Below are 23,070 nucleotides of genomic sequence, written 5' to 3'. Positions count from 1 at the left end.
ATCTGCAGTTACATCTCCAAGTGTATCAAGACCCTGATGCTTGTTTTCTTCCTAGGGATATAACTTCATTTGTTTAATGTAAGTTGACAGGACATTTCACACAAAGGATTCCTCTCAAATTAGGAAGAATGGATCCATGCTCAGGATTTTAACCAGATCTCTTTTGATGGCTCGTCAAATTCTTTAAGAGTACCAACCCCTGTAGCAATCAGGGCTGTCCCAGTCCACAAGGTCCTTGTGTGAGAACCAGGAAGAGGCACCCTCTGTGCAGGGCACGCAGCCCAGTAGCAGGTTCCACACCACCGGAGGGTTGGAGAAATGGAGGCTACACTTTAGCTTCCATTTACCCCTTTGGCTGGGTGGCCTGTGCAGCGAGCAATCTGCCCAAAATGGGAAAATTAGCCTGAAGTAGTTCCGTTATGGAAGAAGTAACACCAATCTCTATGTTTGACTTGAATGCTTCAGCAGGAAAGAATGCTGACAATGTGGTAAATAAATGATTAATCACAGTTACATGAGCAAGCCACTCATTAAATTATCTGAACTGTGTATTCTAGGAGACCTCATCAAATCTATGCGTTGGTTATTATTTTTGCCAAGGGCTGAAAAATAAGACATAGAATAACCCCTAAGAGAATGAGTTATTAATCACAATAAAAAATTATAATTGGTTTCCTATTTCTCCACAGAGTGACCGTCTACTTCGCCTTTTTCTAAATAGAAGTTGCCTCTGAAAACCCATTAGTCATGATGGCCTCAAGAGCCACAACTTTATAGAAGCCCTGTTCTTAAAAAGGAAAACAAGGTGATGACTGGTACTCCTACTGCTATCAATCATAAATGCCTTTTCTACTCTTTGTGCTTTTCTTCACCTTGAAAAATAGTTTGATGATAGCATCTGGGTTCATTCCTATAAGGCAAGTTACAGGTTCCATGATAAATACAATACGAAATTGGGCCCTGCTCATTTTGCTGTTGTTGTTGTGCACTGTCTTGTCGATTCCAACTAACAGTGACACTATAGGACAGAGCAAACCTGATCCACAGGGTTTCCTAGGCTGTAATCTTTATGGGAGCAGATCGCCAGGTCTTTTCTCCCACAGAGTGGCTGATGGCTTTGAACCACCAACCTTTCAGCTAGTAGTCAAGGGCCTAATCTCTGAGCTCATTCTAGTAAAGAAAAAATAACCAGTTTGTCTACAGTCCTCCACCGCCCGCAAGAAGAGCATGAACATCTGCTGCCCAGGCTCTGACCTCCCCCCAACCCCTGGGAGGAGGAGGGTGTCAGTTACAGCAACAGGCTAGAGGGCAGGCCCAGAGGAGCTCTGCGATCAAGGGTGTCTTTATCCATCCTCCAGGGGCACAGTGTGGGAAGAGGTCATGGTCCAGGGGAGAGAAGGCTGAAGACTTCTGGTGCTGGTGCTTCTGCCTGAGGACCTTGATCTGGGAGGTACATCTGGGTTCAAAGCAGGCTGTTTGTTTCATAGGCTCGATAAACTCACAACAACATCTTTAAAAATAAAATTCTATTTAACGAACTTCTTCTTTGAAATTTCCTTAAATGCGTCCTCTGAGAAAGGCTACATTCTCAAATTAAAAACAAACAACTTAAACCTTTTTTACCTCAATAATGTACAACACCACGTTCTTGTAGAAGCAGTACAATATGCACTTGGTCACTCGGTTGTAGCTCCAGGCTCCATGGACCAACAGAAGCTTCTCCAAGTAGGAAAACTGAAAAATATAAATAACAAAGTTTAGAAGAGCCAATCACTTAGAATGAGAATAAGAGATCATCTTTCTTCCAGTATCTCAAACATCAGGGATTCCATATGAGCTGAAGATGACAGATAAGGTAGGTAGACAAAACTAGATTATACAGACAACCTCAGAAAACCATTCACTAAAGGGGCAGCCTTCAGGCCTGATGAGAATAACTAGCGGAAGAAATATCTGGAAATCTACTTCCAAAAAATCAGTCATTGAAAACCCTACGGAACACAGTTCTATTCTGATACATGTAGGGTCACCTTGAGTCAGAGTCAACTCAAGAGCAACTGGTTTGGCTTTTGTTTTTTTGTTTTTCAGAACATTTAAAATCTTCTTTTAAATCTGAATAATTATTATTTTACCCAAACAACCTACTAGACGTGAAATGGTAATTCTCATAAAATTCTATTTAGGTTAACGCTTTCTAAAGGGTCTTAATTATAGAGTCCCCAAATAGCTGAAGCAATTTTGAAGAAGAACAAAGTAGGAGGACTCACACTTTCTGATCTCAAAACATATTATACAGCTACATTATCAAAATAGCCTGGTACTGGTACAATGATAGACACAAAGATCAGTTGACTAGGATAGAAAGTCCAGAGGTGAACTCCAAAACAAAAAAACCAAACCCAGCGCTCTCGAGTTGATTCCGACTCATAGCAACCCTGTAGGACCGAGTAGAGCTGCCCTATAGAGTTTCCAAGGAGGACCTGGCAGATTCGAACTGCTGACTCTTTGGTTAGCAGCTGTAGCACTTACCTACTACACCACCAGGGTTTCTGAGGTAAACTCACACCCATATATATGATCAAGTGATTTTTTACAAGGGTGCTAAGTCCACTCAATAGGGAAAGAAGAGTCTCTTCAATAAATGGTGTTGGGAAAATTTCTGGATCTGTACATGCACCTGATTCAAGCAGTGGTATTTTCAATAGCTTTATATGCACGTGAAAGCTGGACAATGAATAAGCAAGAATAAAGAAGAATTAATGCCTTTGAATTATCGTGTTGGTGAAGAATACTGAATATACCATGGACTGCCAGAAGAACAAACAAATCTGTCTTGGAAAAAGTATAGCCAGAATGCTACTTAGAAGAAAAGACGGCGAGATTTCATCTCATGTACTTTGGACATGTTATCAGGTGTGACCAGTCCCTGGAGAAGGACATCATGCTTTGTGAAGCAGAGGGTCAGCGAAAAAGAGATGGATTGACACAGTGTCTACAACAATGAGTTCAAATAGAGCAATGATCATGAAGATGGTGCAGGACTAGGCAACATTTCATTCTGTTGTACACAGGGTCGCTATGAGTCAAAACTGACTTGATGGCACCTAACAACAATAACATACAGAAAAATGAAACAGGATCCATGCCTTACGCCATACACAAAAACAAATCCAAAATGGATTAAGGACCTAAATGTGAAAGTTAAAACCACAGAAACCTTAGAAGAAAATGCAGGGGCAAGGCTTTTAACAATGGATTATCTGATATAATAACAAAAGCATGAACAGCAAAAGATAAAGGATCTTAATTATTAAAGGAAGGCAACTGACTAAACTGAAGGAAAGAAAATCACAGTGGTAAAGAGATGTCTCTACACAATCACATATTTTATTGTGACATCAGCAACAAGGGACAGGAACCTGTGTGTAACAGCATCCTGTTCTAAAAGCAGGTACACGTATATACACACCTTCTTTCATTGCCAGCCCTCAGGTTAAAATAATGACACGCACATGCACACACATATACACAGACACACACATACATACAAATGGCTCCAAGCAATCCAGTCCATGATGCTATCTGCCTCCATGCCTACACCTGTTATGTTCTCTTTTCTCATAGCATAAAAAGCACCTCTTGTCAGAGTGCTGTGCTGTCGGGGGCGGGGAGGGGGAGGTCAAGGAGAACCTAAGTGATACTAATTTGATAGGAACTTAATGGTTTTGCAGTTTGAAATAAAGAGCTAGCAATATTCTAATAAAACAAATTAGTCCAACCTGGGGTAGAGGATTTCTGTGGGAAAACTCCAATCATATTTGCTTATCCTCCTCTTAAGCCTGGTTTTGTCTTCCGTGTCCTATTTCACAAAGGCCCCCAAAAGTCTGAATATTGAGCAGGAGGCAGGAAAATAAGATTTTGTTTTTGTTTTGTAGATCTATCCTGAAATACAGTGCTGCCAATGATAGGATAATATTCGTATACTTATGAGGGACAGCAGTTAATACGACTATAATTCAAATTTACGCTCCAAACACGAAGGCCAAAGATGAAGAAACTGAAGATTTTTTCCAACTTCTGCAGTATGAAATTGATCAAACATACAATCAAGAGGCATTGACAAGTACTAGCGATTGGAATGCAAAAGCTAGAAACAAAGAAGAAGGATTGACAGAAAATATGGCCTTGTTGATAGAAACAATGCCAGAGACCACATGACAGAATTTTGCAAGACCAACGACTTGTTCACTGCAAATACCTTTTTTCAAAAATGTAAACTATGAGTATACATGTGGACCTCACCAGATGGAATACACAGGAGTCAAATTGACTACATCTGTTGAAACAGATGATAGAAACGCTCCACATCATCAGTCAGAACAAAGCCAGGGGCCGACTTTGGAACAGACCATCAATTGCTCACATCCAAGTTCAAGTTGAAGCTGAAGAAAATTAGAACAAGTCCATGAGGGCCAAAGTACAACCTTGAGTATATTTCACCTAAATTTAGAGACCATCTTAAGAATAGGCTTGACGCACTGAACACTAATGATTGAACTCTAGACGAGTTATAGAATGACATCAAGGACATCATACATGAAGAAAGGTCATTAAAAATACAGGAAAAAAAAAAAAAAAAAGGACCAAAATGGATGTCAGGAAAGGCTCTGAAACTTGCTCTTGAACAGAGTGGCTAAAGTGAAAGGAAGAAATGATGAAGTAAAAGAGCTGAACAAAGATTTCAAAGGGCAATTGAGAAAACAAAGTAAAGTATTATACTGAAACATGCAAAGACCTGGAGTTAGAAAACCAAAAGGGAAGAACACGTTTGGCATTACTCAAGCTAAAAGAACTGAATTAAAAATTCAAGTCTTGAGTTGCAATATTGAAGGATTCTATGGGCAAAATACTGAATGATTCAGGAAGCATCAAAAGAAAATAGAATACAGAGTCACTACACCAAAAGAAATTGGTTGACATTCAACCATTTCAGGAGGTAGCATATGATCAAGAACCAATGGTACTGAAGTAAGAAGTCCAAGCAGCACTGAAGGCATTGGCAAAAAACAAGGATCCAGGAACTGATGGAATATTAATGGAGATATTTCAACAAATGGATTCATTGCTGGAAGCACTCACTCATCTAAGCCAAGAAATTTGGAAGACAGCTACCTGGCTGGCTAACTGACTGGAAGAGATCCATATATGTCCCTATTCCAAAGAAAGGCAATCCCACGGAATGCAGAAACTATCAAACAATATCATTAACATTGCATGCAAGTAAAATTACGCTGAAGATAATTCAAAAACAGTTGTAGCAGTACACTGACAGGGAACTGCTGGAAATTCAAGCCAGATTCTGAAGAGGATGTGGAATGAAGGACATCATTGTTGATGTCAGACGGATCTTGGTGGAAAGCACAGAATACCAGAAAGATGTTTACCTGTGTTTTATTGACTGTGCAAAAGCATTTGGCTGTGTGGATCATAACAAATTATGGATAACATCGTGAAGAATGGGAATTCTAGAACACTTAATTGCGCTCATGTGGCATCTGTACATAGACCAAGAGGCAGTTGTTTGAACAGAACAAGGAAATGCTGTGTGATTTAAAATCAGAAAAGGTATCTGCCAGGATTGTATCCTTTCACCATACTTACTCAGTCTGTATGCTGAGAAAATAATCTGAGAAGCTGGACTATATGAAGAAGAATGTGGCATCAGAATTGGAGGAAGACTCATTAACAACCTGTGTCATGCAGATGACACAACCTTGTTTGATGAAAGTGAAGGGGACTGGAAGCACTTACTGATGGAGATCAAAGACCACAGCCTTCAATATGGATTACACCTTGACTTAAAGAAAATGAAAATCCTCACAAATGGACCAATAAGCAACATCATGATAAATGGAGAAAATATTGAAATTGTCAAGGATTTCATTTTACTTGGATCTACAATCAATGCCCATGGAAGCAGCAGTCAAGAAATCAAATGACGTATTACACTGGGCAAATCTGCTACAAAAGACCTCTTAAACCAAAAAACAAACCCATTGCCATTGAGTCAATTCCGACTCAGAGCGACCCTACAGAACACAGCAGAACTGCCCCATAGGGTTTCCAAGGAGTAGCTGATGGATTCAAACTGCCAACGATTTGGTTAGCAGCCAAACACTTAACCACTGTGCCATTAGGGACGCCCGCCTCAAAAAAAAAAAAAAGGTCTCTTAAATGTGATAAAAAAGCGAATGTATCAGTTTGAGGACTAAAGCATTTCTGATACAAGCCATGGTATTTTCAATTGCCTCATATGCATTTGAAAGCTGGACAATGAATAGGGAAAACAAAAAAAAGAACTGATACATTTAAATTATGTTGTTGGCTAAGAATATTGAATATACCATGAACTGCCAAAAGGACAAACAAATCTGTCTTGGAAGAAGTACAGGTAGAATGCTCCTTAGAAGCAAGGATGGTGAGATTTCATCTCATGTACTTTGGACAAGTTATCAGGAGGGACCAGTCTCTAGAGAAGGACATGATGCTTGGTGAAGTAGAGAGTCAGTGAGAGAGGAAGACCCTCAATGAGATGGGTTGACACAGTGGCTGCCATGATGGGCTCAAGCACAGCATTTTTTGTGAGGATGGCACAGGACTGGGCAGTGTTTGGTTCAGTTGTATGTAGGGTCACTATGAGTCAGAATGAACTTGACAGTATCCAACGACAACAGATTGTGTTGTGTTCTGGCATGAATGTGCTGCAAGGAACAATCCCGTTTAAATTCACAGTTTGTATACATTGAATTGGCCTCACATGGGGTAGAGTTCCCCCTTGGTTGCCTTAATCTCCTTGTTCTAAATCCCAGAGTCAGAAGCCCACTGCCTCTGGGCAGTCCACAAGCTGAAACCCTTTTATGGAGGGAGGATCAGGCTGTATTGAGAACATCTACAAACATTAGAAATTCTTTTGCTACGGTAAACTTCCTACTACTTTCAGATTACTTTTGAAATAAAAATTACACATAGAAAAGAAAGATCCTGACTGAATATAATGCAATATTTTAAAAAGCAGGAGGAAACCACATTATAATTTCCATTAGCACTAAAGAGAATGAACTACCTCCAAGATGAAATTACATTTCAATGAGTTATTCCAGAAGATCTGGGGGAAGGATGGTAAGTCCTCAACTTACTCCCAGGTCTAAATGACTGAGGACTTCAAAATGGCAGAAGAGGTACATATGGAAAAATGAAGCTCCCCATAAAGGCTCATTAAGGATTCCAAAGGGGAATGGGGAATCATAAAATAAGGAGCTAAACAAATAAAGAGGAAGTTTGTATTTGACCTGGGCCCCCTGATGTTAGACTTCAATGAGCACACACAACATCTGCTTGAGCCATCCTGAGTGTCTCAACTTTAGCGCTACAATGACTTATTTCCAGAAGAAAAAATACACTAAATCAAAATGCTATTTTCATGAGGTCGTTTAAAAAACATTAAAAACGTAGGGGGCAGGAATGATTCTCTCCAGACAAGAGCAGGAAGCGGTCGGCTATGGGCATAGTATGCCAGCAACGGCTGTACATGGACAAGGCAACAATCACAGGGAGCTATCAGCCCAGGGGCTGTCAGTGTGGATAAATGCACAAAGTAGGCAGGAAAGAAATGGAAATAGAACTTTGCCCACTTCATAATTTTTCCAAGGATTTATCTTTGAGCTAATCTTCTTTTTCCTTTAGTATATAACCCTACAGGGTACTTTCTCAAAAACTCAGTCAAAAACTTATTTAGCCACATTAAAATGCCAATAACAGATGTTAGCTTCAGTCAGGGGCATTTATCATTTCAATAGGGTAAAATAATTCATCAAAGTGTGGAACTGTTAGTTTAGTAATTAAAGTTGTTGTTGTTGGCTGCCATCAGCCGACACATGGAGACCCCCATGCACAATGGAACAAAATGCTGCCTGGTCCTGCATCATCCCCATGATTGGTTGGGGATCATACCATTGTGAGCCACAGGAGTTTCGCTGGTTGATTTTCAGGAGTAGATCGCTAGACCTTTCTTCCTAGTTGGTCTTAGTCTGGAAGCTTTGCTGAATCCTGTTCAGCATCATAGCAACACACAAGCCTCCCATGACAGATGGGCGGTAGCCATGCATGACGTGCATTCACCAGCTGGGAGTGGAACCCAGGTCTCCCACATGGAGGCAAGAATTCTACCACAGAGCCACCCAGCGTTCCGTATTAATTAAGGTAGATGTAGTGTATTATATTATTGGGTGGAGAGGGTATGATGGCAAAGAGGAAAACTGTTCTAAAATAATATGATTTCTGTCTAATCATAAAAGACCTTGAACAGGAGAAGATGAAGACCATTTACGAGTTCCTTTGGCAAAGGTAACAATTACACTGGAGGGGGAGAAAACCCCTAAATAGAGTTACACAACCCTGATCCCCACCCCACACTTCTTTGACCCTTTTAATTTGAAGAGTGCGATTGCTCAGGATTCCACACCCCCTTCGTGTTCCATTTCAGTAAAGAAGGTCGTGGAATCTCCCTTCCCTAGACATTTTAAAGGAAAGACAGGCAAATATTTGCCTGGAACTCCTAGGAAACCTCTCAAGATCCCTTCCAGCCACATGATGCTATAACTCAAGTATTTAATAACGCTGGGGCGTATAACACATAGAGTTGCTGACAGACTACAGGAAGCACGATTCCCAGCGGCCATGGAGCAGTTGACTGGGGAAAGGAAACAGGCAGGTGTGCTGGGCTAGTCTCCTGCTCACACACAGGCCTGCTGTTCTCTGACCCCGACCGGCCGACTCCTGGACTTCAGGCAGGTCGCCTGATGCTGGGAACCCCAGTTTTCCCACCTGTGACATCAGAATTCCTTCTCCTACCTACTTTTGGAACTATTTTGAGAATTTATGTGAAAGCAACAAAGGAAGAAGATTGATTTCATCCACTTCTCCTAAGGATTTTATAATTCCTTGCTGTGTTCACAGACCTATGGAGCTGGAAGGGACTCTGTCTGGTGATTCTGTGCAGGTCTCTACCTTGGGGTGGTGGGGGGAGTAGAGCTGGAAATTGCAGAGGACCAGCATGTGAACCTGGGCTGTATGTGGCTCCGAACTTGTATGTGTGGCCCATGTTTTTAGCGTGAAGGGATTAAGGCAACACATTTCTGAAAAGACTAAATGCTACACTGGAGTTATTATTAGCAGGACCAGAGGCCTAGCAGTCATGGATGGCTTCTCGCCTGGGGACAGAGCATCCTGGCCAATCCCACGGCTGGCCAAAGGAATCTCAACTAGCGGGACAAAAAAAACAGGACCTCCAAAATGCACAAGATAAACGTGACGGAGAAACCCAAACGCATTAGCGATTCCATCTATACAGCAGCCTCAAAAGGGGTGGCAGCATTCCTGGGGTGGCATGGAGGTTAACCGCAGACCTCCAACCCAACTGACTTCCCTATCAACAGGATGGGCCAGCTGCTCAGCCTGCTCTCACCTGTGCGATGGCGTAGTCCGAGTTGTTGGTGGCCTGCATGCCCTCGTTCCCACTGATGCCCACACCCACATGGGCAGTCTGGATCATCCCCACATCATTGGCCCCATCCCCGATGGCAAGCGTGATGGCCTTCACTCGCTTCTTAACCACGTCGACTATTTCAGACTTCTGCAGAGGAGATACTCTGTAAGAGAAAAAAGAGGAGTTCTTACTCTACCTGGCTTTCCAGGGTAACAGCTGTAATCTGCACTGAGCTGCATTAAAAGGGCAGTTACTGGACAATTTCCAAACTCCATACATACATTTTATGCTCATGTGCAAAGAGCTGTCAGAAAACAGTAGCTGGTGGCTTTCAAGCATTTGCCAACTGCACAGATGAAATGTACAACTCAAAGCTGAGTTAAAACACAGCCCATTTGTAATCACCCTTCTCAGTGGGAAGTAGGAAGGTGAACTGCTCAGGTACACATGTCCCCTCCTGAATGATAAAGGCAGCGACGCTCAGTTCCAGAGGTCTTGGGGAACATCTTTCCAATAAATTAGAACACTCATGGAGACCCCATTTTGGTTTGCCATTCATCAGACACATCGAAGGGCTGGCAAGGGAACTGTCTGTAAAATTGGCTTTTACAGAAAGGAACGAAAATTGGCAGGGCATGAGAAGGGCTAGAGTAAGAGAAAAGAAGAAAGGCTTCTCATCTAGCTCTACAAAGAAATCCAGAGATGGAGACAATGTCTGAAGGGCAGCCAAGGCAGAAGGCCACAAGAATGGGAGTCATGGGGGAGAAAGGTCGATTACAGTGGGACTGATGGGGAAGCACAGCCCCAAAGGGGAGATTACAGCAGCCTTCGCCAAGTGGCAACCCCTTGGGTTTCCAAAAAGAATCAAAGAAAGTCGACTACTTTTCATAAGCCCACAGCCATCTGGGGAAAAGGGGAAGCTGACCAAATACCAATCGGTGGTATCTAAAGTACAGCCCTTTACTTATAAAGAAGTGTTTGTTCATAGTCTAAGTCCAGATAATATAACAACATGATAAATCTACTAGTACTTCAGGGCTGATTTACTCTACATTCTGCATTGGTAAGCTGATTTAAATTTGGAACTTTACTGGAAAACCCCTGAATTCACTTAAACACACACAAAGTAAAAGACTTTTCTGGGTTTCGCAGAGGTACAGAGGCAGCACCCACAAGTTAAAAAACCATGGTATTTCATTCCCCGAACAACTGTAAGAACAGTTATTCTATAGAAATTTAAAGCAGACAGACTCCATCTTCCCCTGAAACCTTAACAAAACGTAGACAAGCGGCCAAGCGCTTAGTCATTTGATCCGCCCAGGGACTCCTTTAAAAAGGGGGAAAACACACACAGCTCTTCTTATTCATTAAGCAAACTTTATTATGTGTTTTTCTTGCCAGTCACTAAAGACTGGATACATTTACTATCCTTACAAACTAGAATGGGCACTCAAAGGCTTTCCCAGGAAGAATTACGACCTGTCCTATGACCTCCAACCCACAAAAATACCTGTTCCCAGCAATCTAAAATTTACCTTACATTTCATTTTATCCACTCTGGAAAGTAAGCGAGCTGAATTTAAAGCATCGGTACTCTGATAAGCCTTGTTCGGTTACAAAGAAAAGAAATTAGGAAGTTAGAGAAACAGAATCTTAGGGCTGAAAGGGCTTTCAGGGCCGTTGCATAAAATCCAATATTTCTTTTATCATTTTACACAAGAGTCTTCAATGATGAGCATTCATTGCCTCCTGGGGAAGTTTCAATCACTAAAAATTATCATTATTGCTTTTTCTGTTGTTGAACATACTTCAAAGCACTAATTTGATCCTTTGAGCTGGACCAGAACAAGTATACTCCCTCTTTCAAATATGTGGAAGGCTGAAATATGAAGACCCCTATCAGGTCATTCCTCCCAAAGCGCAGTTTCTGATGACAAACTATTCTCTCAGGTCGTTCAACCACAATTTAATTGGCATGCTTCAGGATTTAAAAATAGCCTCCAAGAATGATCTTCTAGACAGCTGAGAGCAGAGAACAGAATCATCCTCTCCCTGGTCTCAAACGCTAAACCTACTTTAAGGTAGCCTAATATAAAATTACTAGAAGCTTTACTGTTGATTATTAATGAACTTCCAGTTAACCAAACATAAGCAATTTTTAACACACAGGGAATATTAAGCTGTATCTATTCCTTCCAAGTTCCTGCAACTGCTACTTGGAGCCAAAGGTTGGTCTTTTATATTCCTCTCTCATCACATCTCTTATTGGCAGACACAGCCCACAATTCCAACATGCTAGGCAAGTGTGACTCCTCGCATTTTTGAACTCAATAGAAGCAGACATCAAATACAGCATAGAGAAAACACCCTAGGAGTCAAAGTTAAATAACTGTGTATGAACTTGTTCCATGCTCCCACACTAAGGAGGGAAAATAATTCTGAGTCCAGGTTTTTTCATGAATAAAACGGGGAAAACAAGAACCACCCATCTCATGAGGTAGTTGAGATGTATTTAGGTGAAGTCATTATGTTACCTGTCAAGTGCAAAACAAATGTTATCTCCTACCCTTACTTTGCATGGGGTTATCTGCGAAACCTCAGTTGTTGAAAAAAAAAACAAAAAAACAAATGAACACACGAGAACTGCATGCCTTCTGACTCTGACCAGTAGTTCCCAAACTGTGTCTGTGGGTGCCCTGGAGCGCTGTAATGGGAATTTTGAAAATTTCAAGGGAAACACAATGACATCTCTTGGCGACTCGTGTGAAATATTAGCTTAAGGTAGCTCACAGTTTCAACATTAGACCATGCAACATTCTTTTACATGATATGATATCTCTGGGAAGCTGGGTTTTCATGGTTGTGATGATAAAATGCAAGTACCTTGTGAAAATCGATATGGGACAGAAAATGAGGGCAGCGAAGTCTGGTCTGGCTCCAAGGTTCGAGAAGTTGTACAGTGCTCAAGAGGTGCATGAATACCACCACTAAGTGATTATGGTTATTGAAGGATTAAAATAAGTATTATTTCCTTTGATTTATGTGGATTAATGCTCCCAGTGATTGCTAAATTGCTAGAGCATAAATATTTCTTAAATTGTTTGACTCTAACAACTTAATACTTAATGGGGACACTGGTGTTTCAATGGTAGAATTCTTCCTCCCATATGTGAGACCGAAGTTTGATTCCTGGCCAATGCGCCTCATGTGCAGCCACCACCTGTCTGCCCATGGAGGCTTTCGTGTTGCTATGACACTGACAAAGTCTCAGTGCTGTTAGAGTTTGTTTTATGTGTTTTGGAGCCCTGTCATTGGGTGCGTAGATATTTATTATGGTCATGTCTTCAAGATGGATCGCCCCTTGAATCATTATATAGTGCCCTTCTTTGTCTTTTATGGTGGAGTTTGTTTTAAAGTCTCTTTTATCTGAGATTAGTATTGCCACTTCCGCTCCTTTTTTTTTTTTTTTGGTAGCTGTTTGCTTGATAAATCTTTTTCTGCTCTTTGATTTTTTTAATAAATTTATGTCTTTGTTTCTAAGGTATGTATCTTATTGCCAGCATATTGATGGATTTTATTTTTTTTATCCATTCTGTCACTCCGCTGTCTCTTTATGGGTACGTTCAGTCCATTTACGTTCACTGCAATTATTGATAGGTATTGAGTTTATTGCTGTCATTTTGTAGTACTTGTTTGTGTTTTCTTTGTTCCTTTTACTGTCCTGTGCTGAATTCGTTTTGTTTGTGGATTTTTTTTTCCTTTCTTTTGTTTTTGTAGATTTTGTTTTTACTGAGACTTTGTTTTTCTTCTTTATTTTGATGAGTAGATTAACCTTCTTGGCTGTTACCTTGAAATTGCTTGGTATTGCCTTGCCTTCCACTCCATTAGACAGTTCTATACCTACACCATTTACTCCCCCTTTTATTGTTCAGGTATTCAGGAGACACTGTTGTCATTTACAAACTAACCTCTCTGGTTCCCTGTTGTAAATCTTCTGGTTTTGAAGAGTCCCTCAGAGTTCATTTTCTAGGTCGGTATCTGGCTGGTGAGATCTTTGTGTCCTAGATTCAGGCTGTTGCCTGATGTTGTTTGTTCTCAAGCTGAAGGACTCCCTTTAATAATTCTTGTAAATTTGATTTGGTTTTTACACATTCCCTTAATTTCTGTTTATCTGGAAATGTCCTAATTTCACCATCATATCTGAACAAGAGATTTGCAAGATATATTATTCTTGGTTGGCGATTTTTTTCTTTCAAGGTTATATATGTCATCCTGTTGCCTTCTTGTCTGCATGGCTTCTGCTAAGTAATCAGAGCTTAGTCTTATTGTTTCCCCTCTGTATGTGACTTTTTGTTTTTCTCGAGCTGCTCTGAGGGTTCTTTGTCTTTGGTTTCAGCTAGTGTCATTATGATATGCCTTGGTGATTTTCTTTTGGTGTCTATCCTATATGGGGTTTGTTGAGCTTCTTTGCTGGTCAGTTTTTCATCCTTTGATGATATTAGGGAAGTTTTCTGTCAGCAATTCTTCAATGATCCTCTCTGTGTTTTCTATTTTCTCCCCCTGTTCTAGAACACCAATCACTTGCAAATTTTTGCTTTTGATTTTATCCCACATAATTCTCAGGGTTTCTTCATTCTTTTTTCTGATTTTTCCTGAAACAAAATTGTATCCAAGGATTTGTCTTCAATTTCACTGATCCTGTCTTCCACTGTTTCAAACCTGCTCCTCAGACCTTCTATGACACTGTCCATTTCTGAAATCCTGTTGTTTATCTTTTGGTTTTCTAATTGTTGTTTCTGTATGATTTCTAGTTGTAAATTTATTTGGACATTTTGTTCCTTTGTTATTTTCCTGAATTCTTCCATTTTTTTGTCTGTGTTTTCCATGAATTTGTCTTTTTTTCCATGAATTTATCTATTTTTTCCTCACTTTTGACTGCTTTTTGCTTCAACTGTTGGATAACTCTGATTATTACAGATTTGAATTCCCTATTAGGTAGTTCCAGTGCCTTTTCTTCTACCAGAAAAGTTGCCTGGTGTTTTATTTTAGGCATCTACTGGAACCATCCTGTCTTTTTTTTTTTTTTTAAAATATATTTGGATTGCCTGCTGTCTTTGGGACATTAATGTTATTTTCTTCATTCATTGACTGTGGATTTGTTTGTTTTGTCCTGCATTTTGTTTCATTTAGTTATCTCTGAACAGGCAGACTGTGCATTCTTTGTTGTTTGCTAGTCTGTGGGCACGATACTTTTCACCTTTTTGTCCAACGGGCAGGACCAGTCGCTCAGCTATGGTACAGTGGGGCAAGTCCAGCTGAAGGGGAGGGGCTGAGATGGACTGTTTGTGGCACATACTGGGGCTGACAGGGTGGGCCAGCGGTCAGTGCAGGGTAGGTTCTGGTAGGCCATGCCTGTGCTGCTCCAGGGTGCAATGGTCAGTGCATGGTGCAGGTGGGCAGGAGGGAGGGGGGACACTGATATGTGCAGCTAAGATGGGTATGCGAAAGAAGAGAGTGAAGAGACAGAAACAGGAGCCAATAAAAAAGTGCTGAGGGACCCTACTGTTGGAGTGGAAAGACAAGAGACTGAGAAATGAAGAAAAACAAAAAGGAAAAAAGAAGAGAAAAAATAAAATAAAAAAAGAAATACCCCCGGGGATCCCACCGACTGGGGAAGTGGCTCCCAGGCCTCAGGGCACAGCCTGTCTAAAAGGGACAGAGATGGCACACAGTGTCTGGTACTCAGGAGATAGGAAAAGAAGGAAAGTAGGGAGAGATGAAAAACTGAGAAATGAAGAAAAACAAAAAAGATAAAAGAAAAAAATAAATAGAAAGAAAGGCCCTCAGGGATCCTACCAGCATGGCTGTGTGGACTGGCGAAGTGGCTCCCAAATTGTGCAGTACGGCCTGGCTAGAAGGGGCAAAGATGGCACCCAGCACCAGGTATTCAGGAGACAGGAAAAGACGGTAAGTAGAGAGAGTCAAGAAACTGAGAAATGAAGAAAGGCAAAAAGGAAAAAAGAAAATAATAATAATAAAAAGAAATGCCCCCAAGGATTCCCACCAATGTGGCGGCGTGGAGCAGGGAAGCAGTTCCCCAGCCCAGATGTGCTTCATAGCCTGTCAAGAAGAAGCAAAGATGGCACACAGAGCCAGGTGTTCGAGAGAAAGAAGGGGGAGGAGGTGAGAGGCAGGGAAGAAACCAAAAGAAGCCGAAAAAGGCAATACCAGAAACAAAGAAATGGCACTGAAGGAGCCAGTTGGTGTGGGTGGGGTGAATCTGCATGGCACGGAGTCAGTGCCTCCTGGGCTGTGGTGGCTCGGCCTGCTAGGAAGTGGCAGAGGCCAAGCAGGGGGAAGAAGGGGGGTGGGAAAGCATGTACCGCTGGTTACCAGGTGCTTTGTCTCCTGCTGAGAGCTCCATGAAGCTGCTTTCCTATACTCCCTGTCCGCCAATCTCAGACAGGAGTCCAAGATGGCGAATCTGTGCTGTGTTAGCTGGTAAGGGACATCTGCTCATAGCTCTCTTCGCTCTCTGTTCTCTGTTGGTTTCTTATTCTATTCGGTGCTTGGTTTAGTTTTTATCTCTTCATTTGATGATTAGGGTTCCAGGATTGATGTCTGTCTCTGTTTTACTTAGTTTTTCAGATCTTTGCTGTGGAGGGATGGTGTAGTGCTTCTGTCTATAGCACCATGTTGGCTAATACTGAAAAAGTTTCAGAGGAGCTTCCAGACTGAGATGGACTAGGAAGAAAGGCCTGGTGATCTAGTTCCAAAAATCAGCCAGTGCAAACCCTGTGGATCATGATAGTCTGATCTGCAACTGTTCATGGGAGGTGCAGGACCAGGTAGCATTTCGTTCCATTGTGCATGGGTTTGCCGCGAGTCAAGGCTGACTTGACAGCAATTAACAACTACTACTACCTAATAGAAACTGTTTGTTTTTTCTTCTGGCCTAGAGGAATCACAAAAAAATTACTTAGACACACTTACACACACACACTATACGCGCACACACACAAAACGTTGCCATCAAGTCGATTCTGACTCACAATGATCCTACAGGATGGAGTAGGCTTACCCCACAAGGTTTCTAAGACCGTAATCTTTACACAGGCAGACTGCCACACCTTTCTCCCATGGACAGGCTGGTTCAAACTGCTGACCTTTCAGTTAGCAGCTGACTGCTTAAGTACCGCGCTACCAAGGCACCATGGATACAAGGAATCTAGAAAGTCTGGGAACCTCAGCACAAATCCTTATTCTCTACGATTACACAAATCAAGTGTTGCACACAATTGTTCATCCACTAAGGTATAACTTCACTTAACAGTATCGTCATGTAGTTGTTGTCCCCTTTACTCGTCTTCTGCATCCATGAAGCTACCACAAGAGAACAGGAAGCAGAAACTTAAACAGCTCTAGGACAGTTCTGACTTCTTCAGATTTTATATGCCATCAAGCAAGCTGGGCTGATTTATCAGCAAACCTGGAGTGGTCTACAGAGAAAAGAGCCTGCGGGGTAGCCAGGGATACCACAGGGCATTGGGGAGCCAGAGGAGCAGACAGGTTGCTTGTGGCCTTGAAAGCTCAGCCACATGAACATCTTGATATGGGGGGCTGGGAGGACTGTGGTGGTAGACAGGGAAGAAGCTAAACAGATCCAAGGTTTTCTTTGAGGTCAAAGTTCTTGCTTTTCTTTTCCGGAATTTAGCTATAAGCCAACCAATGTGTGACAAGTAGCAAGTCAGATATACTCACCACATTTGCCACTCCGGGTTTGCATCTCAAGTAAATCGAATAATGCCACTGACAGCTTAAAGTACAATATATGAATGTCCAACATTTGTCTTTTCCCAAAGAGCAAAAAGGGGAAAAGCTGACTGGGGTATATAAGCCAAGTTATATTCCAGTGTTCTAGAAGCATGAAATTCTCATCAAGGATTTATTACACCCTCAGCTGTAATGCCTTGAGAAAACATAATTCCAGCACACACTAGGGGTTCATAACAGATGTCAAACAGCTAATTTCTAGAGAACAGAAAAGGCACCATTACACCTCAGCCACATGTAATATTTTAGTATGCCAAGTTATCACAAAGTACAACCCAGCTCTCTCTTAATCTCCATTCGTGAGTTGGAATCATATGCCACACGTAATAAGTGTTCCCAGCATATAACACAGTCAAGCCATAAAATAAGAACCCCAGACCACATCTGAGCCAAGCTAGGTGTTTGTGGCACTTCTATAACCTATTTTGGTGCATTACGAATAAAAAGAGAAGCCCTGGTGTTGCAGTGGTTAAAGCACTCGACTCCTATCCAAAAGGTTCAAACCCAGTAGCCACTCCATGGGAGAAAGATGCGGTTGTCTGCTCCAATAAAGATTATCCCCTTGCAAGCCCTATGGGGGCAGTTCTATTCTGACCTATAGAGTTGCTATGAGTCAAAATTGACTTGACAGCAATGGGTTATGAATAAAAGCTGAATCAAAGGTCTTCAATTACCTGGAGAGGTATTCTATCCATTTTTATGTATAACACAATACAGTCTAAAATGAGAAATAAGTTCTCCTTTGGAGTTTTTTTTTTTTTAATTCAGTATCCTGGAATACCTCTTTTATGGGATATAAGCTTCCGAAATTTAAAAACTAGCTCCATTCAGTTATTTCAAATATTAAGACTTATGCAAAGGCTTTAGTAAATACTTTTGTAGAATGAATGATCGTGCATTACTTTAGCTGATCTATAAAAACCCTGGTCTCAGGGTGTGTTCTTAAATTTTGATCTTACAATACTGTTTGAGCAAACTTAAGCTTAGCTTCCCCACCTGTTAATGAGGGGCTGGACTTAGATTACTGTTTTAGAGACTGTATTCAGTTGAGCCAGAGGGGCTACAAGGAACTCCACCCATAAGCACCCACGAGAACTTTAACCAGAGCTACAACACGTACTAATTAACCAGATTCATTAAATGCTTTTACTGATTGGACTTCCAAATTTCTTTTTTCTATACCAAAAAACCAAAAACCAAACCCACTGCCATTGAGTCGATTCTGACTCATAGCGACCCTACAGGACAGCGTAGAACTGCCCTATAGAGTTTCCAAGAAGCGCCTGGTAGATTTGAACTGCTGACCTTTTGGTTAGCAGCCATGACTCTTAACCACTATGCCAACAGGGTTTCCTTTTCCATACAGATAGTCTTTATGACTAGAAAGTTTGAAGACTACTGTTCTAGATCAGCGCTTCTCAAATTTTAAGTCAGAATCACCTGAAGAAAAAAGCTTTCTAAAATACACAGTCTGATTCAGAAAGTCTGGGGTGGCACTCATGAATTTACATTTCTAACAAGGTCCTGGGTGATGCTGATGCCATGTGTCTGGGGCCCACACTGTTGGCTAGCACTGGCCAACACGGTATCAAAAGTCAACTCTAAGTCAAATGTTTCAAGCAGCTAAGCTTAAATTTCCATAGTAGAAGATGTGTATATATATATATATATGTACAAATTTCATAGAGTGACATTTAACAATTAATTAGCAGAAATACTGAATCTCATCCCCTTCTTTCAAGTTTTGCATATATAGGTTCTTGGCTTTTAAACCAAAATTTAATAAATACAAATTTTCATCAGGGTTTCATTTAAAATACCCTTCCAATCTGAATGTTTCATCTAAGAGGGTAAAAGGCTAACCAAAATAAGGCACACATGACTTCATAAGTTATTTTTTAATGATGTAAAACCCAACCTATCTATCCCAAATCTAAAATATATAATACCCACTGTGGTCAATTCCTACCCATAGTGACCCTATAGGACAAAGTAGAACTGGCCCATAGGGTTTCCAAGGCTGTAATCTTTACGGAAGCAGACTGCCACCATCTTTCTCCCATGGAGCAGCTGGTGAGTTCAAACCGCCAACCTTTCAGTTAGCAGCTGGGCAACCATTGTGCTATCTAGGCTCCTTAAAGTACATAATAATTAACTGTAAAACAAAATACTGTCAGCATATCAGATGATTCCATTTGTGAAAGGTATTTTCTGTTAACTTAGATATTATCCTATAGAAAGGGTTTTTTTAAATAAAAAAAAATGAAACAAAATATTCTCCTTACTTCTTATAGCAGTCAGTTATCCTAAAGGTTCAAAATTGCAGCACCTTAAAAAATCTCATATTTTTGGTAGATATACCCACCCCTAACATATGAATCCAAAATCTAAAAATAATTGAACTATCCCATGTGTTTGTTTACTAAGTGGCCTGAATGCTGTGTTCTTTCTTTAGATTTATTGGCACACTCAGGTTACAGTCCAGTTGCCTGTGCCCTCTGGGCACTCATCACCTTCTGAAACATTCTATATCTGTGCCCTGGCCCAAAGAATACCTCTCTCAAAATTAAATATCATGTCCCAGTTTTTGCTGGCTCTTGCTGTAGCCCCAATTTCCAAAAGCAGATGATTTTGACAGCTTGGGATGGTTCCCAGAGCACATGGCAGACATTAGACTGAAGGGGAGATGGGATGGGGAAAGGATTTGGGTCTAGAAGAACGCAATAGGTACCTGTGGCCAGCTTACTTGCATGCACAGAGAAATTTAAACTCAATCACTGAAGAATTCTAAAGTAGACTTGTTTAAGTGCTCCCTCACTACAAACACCTACACATAAAGAAGAGTTATGCCCTGGTGGTACAACGAACAAGCACTTGGCCGGCTAGTGGTTCAAACCCACTACAAAGATTACAGCCTAGAGAACCCTATGGGGCAGTTCTACTCTGTCACAAGGCATGCTATGAGTCAGAACTGAGTTGATGCACCTAACAACAACAAAAATATTGTAAATAAGGAAGCCATAGAGACTGTACCTCAATAAAAAAAAAAATTTTTTTTTTTTAATTGATGTAACAACTAAAGAATGGTGAAAGCAGTTGAGTTCTTATCTCAAAGAATGCAGTGTCTGAATAAGAAGTAGCCTCACAGGGTTGGGGCTAGGGTGTGTTGTTGTTGTTAGGTGCCATTGAGTTGGTTCCGACTCATAGCAACCCTATGCACAACAGAACAAAACACTGCCCAGTCCTGCGCCATTCTTAAAATCATTGTTATGCTTGAGCTCATTGTTGCAGCCACTGTGTCAACCCACCTCATGGAGGGTCTTCCTCTTTTCCACTGACCCTGTACTTTGCCAAGCATGATGTCCTTCTCCAGGGACTGATCCCTCCTGACAACATTTCCAAAGTATGTAAGACGCAGTCTCGCCATCCTTGCTTCCAAGGAGCATTCTGATTGTACTTCTAAGACAGATTTGTTCATTCTTTTGGCAGTCCATGGTATATTCAATATTCTTCACCAACACCACAATTCAAAAGCGTCAATTCTTCTTCAGTGCTCCTTATTCATCGTCCAGCTTTCACATGCATATGATGCTATTGAAAATACCACGGCTTGGGTCAGGCACACCTTAGTCTTCAAGGTGACATCTTTGCTCTTCAACACTTTAAAGAGGTCCTCTGCAGCAGATTTACCCAATGCAATGCATCTTTTGATTTCTTGACTCCTGCTTCCATGGGTGTTGATTGTGGATCCAAGCAAAATGAAATCCTTGACAACTTCAGTCTTTTCTCCATTTATCATGATGTTGTTCATTGGTCCAGTTGTGAGGATTTTTGTTTTCTTTATGTTGAGGTGTAATCTATAGTGAAGGCTGTGGTCTTTGATCTTCATCAGTAAGTGCTTCAAGTACTTTGCACTTTCAGCAAGGAAGGTTGCATCATCTGCATAACGCAGGTTGTTAATGAGTCTTCCTCCAATCCTGATGCCCCATTCTTCTTCATATAGTCCAGCTTCTCAGATTCTTTGCTCGGCATACAGATTGAATAGGTATGGTGAAAGAATACAACCCTGACGCACACCTTTTATGACTTTAAACCAATCAGTATCCCCTTGTTCTGTCTGAACAACTGCCTCTTGATCTATGTAAGGTTCCTCATGAGCACAATGAAGTGTTCTGGAATTCCCACTCTTCACAATGTTATCCATAGTTTGTTATGATCCACACAGTTGAATGCATTTGCACAGACAATACAACACAGGTAAACATCCTTCTGGTATTCTCTGCTTTCAGCCAGGATCCATCTGACATCAGCGATGATATCCCTGGTTCCAAGTCCTCTTCTAAATCTGGCTTGAATCTCTGGCAGTTCCCTGTCAATATCCCGCTGCAGTCGTTTTTGAATGATCTTTCAGCAAAATTTTGCTTACGTGTGGTATTAATGATATTGTTCTATAATTTCCACATTCGGTTGGATCACCTTTCTTGGGAATAGGCATAAATATGGATCACTTCCAGTCAGTTGGCCAGGAAGCTGTCTTCCATATTTCTTGGCATAGACGAGTGAGCACCTCCAGTGCTGCATCTGTTTGTTGAAACATCTCAATTGATATTCCATCAGTTCCTGGAGCCTTGTTTTTCGCCAATGCCTTCAGAACGGCTTGGACTTCTTCTTTCAGTACAATCGGTTCCTGATCATATGCTACATCTCGAAATGGTTGAACATCGGCTAATTCTTTTTGGTATAGTGACTCTGTGTATTCCTTCCATCCTTTGAAGCTTCCTGCGTTGTTTAATATTTTCCCCATAGAATCCTTCACTATTGCAACTCGAGGCTTAAATTTTTTCTTCAGTTCTTTCAGCTTGAGAAACGCTGAGCGTGTTCTTCCCTTTTGATTTTCCATTTCCAGCTCTTTGCACATGTCATTATAATACTTTGTCTTCTTGAGCCACCCTTTGAAATCTTCTGTTCAGTTCTTTTACTTCATCAATTCTTCCTTTTGCTTTAGCTGCTCAATGTTTGAGAACAAGTTTCAGAGTCTCCTCTGACATCCATCTTGGTCTTTTCTTTCTTTCCTGTCTTTTCATCGACCTCTTGTTTTCTTCATGTATGATGTCCTTGATGTCATTCCACAACTCATCTGGTCTTTGGTCACCAGTGTTCAATGCATCAAATCTATTCTTCAGATGGTCTCTAAATTCAGGTGGGATGTACTTAAGGTCATATTTTGGCTCTCGTGGACTTGCTTTTAGCTTGAACTTGCACATGAGCAATTGTTAGTCTGTTCCACAGTCGGCCCCTGGCCTTGTTCTGACTGATGATATTGAGCTTTTCCGTCGTCTCTTTCCACACATGTAGTCAACTTGATTTCTGTGTGTTCCATCTGGCAAGGTCCATGTGTATAGTCGCTGTTTATGTCGGGGGAAGAATGTATTTACAACGAAGAAGTCATTGGTCTTGCAAAATTCTATTATTTGATCTCAAGCATTGTTTCTGTCACAAGGCCATATTTTCCAGCTACTGATCCTTCCTTCTTCGTTTCCATCTTTTGCATTCCAATCACCAATAATTATCAATGCATCTTGATTGCATGTTCGATCAATTTCAGACTGTAGCAGCTTATAAAAATCTTCTGTTTCTTCATCTTTGGCCCTAGTGGTTGGTGGGCAAATTTGAATAATAGTCGGATTAACTGG

General features: G+C 41.1%; 1 protein-coding gene across 1 annotated transcript in view; it reads right to left on the bottom strand.

The window, feature by feature from the left end:
- ATP8A2 (ATPase phospholipid transporting 8A2) overlaps positions 1-23,070 on the bottom strand; it is a 705,555-nt gene that overhangs the window by 166,874 nt on the left and 515,611 nt on the right. Inside the window, exons 26-27 of the mRNA XM_049867411.1 lie at positions 9,524-9,707; positions 1,624-1,734 (exon numbers count right to left, since the gene is read on the bottom strand). Coding sequence (XP_049723368.1) covers positions 1,624-1,734; positions 9,524-9,707 — 295 coding nt within the window. The remainder of the gene's footprint in view (positions 1-1,623; positions 1,735-9,523; positions 9,708-23,070) is intronic.

The sequence above is a fragment of the Elephas maximus genome, chromosome 23 (genome assembly GCF_024166365.1).
Source record: "Elephas maximus indicus isolate mEleMax1 chromosome 23, mEleMax1 primary haplotype, whole genome shotgun sequence".
Taxonomy (NCBI): domain Eukaryota; kingdom Metazoa; phylum Chordata; class Mammalia; order Proboscidea; family Elephantidae; genus Elephas; species Elephas maximus.
The sequence above is the reverse complement of the archived record's forward strand: the minus strand, read 5'-3'. Positions and strand labels throughout refer to the sequence as shown.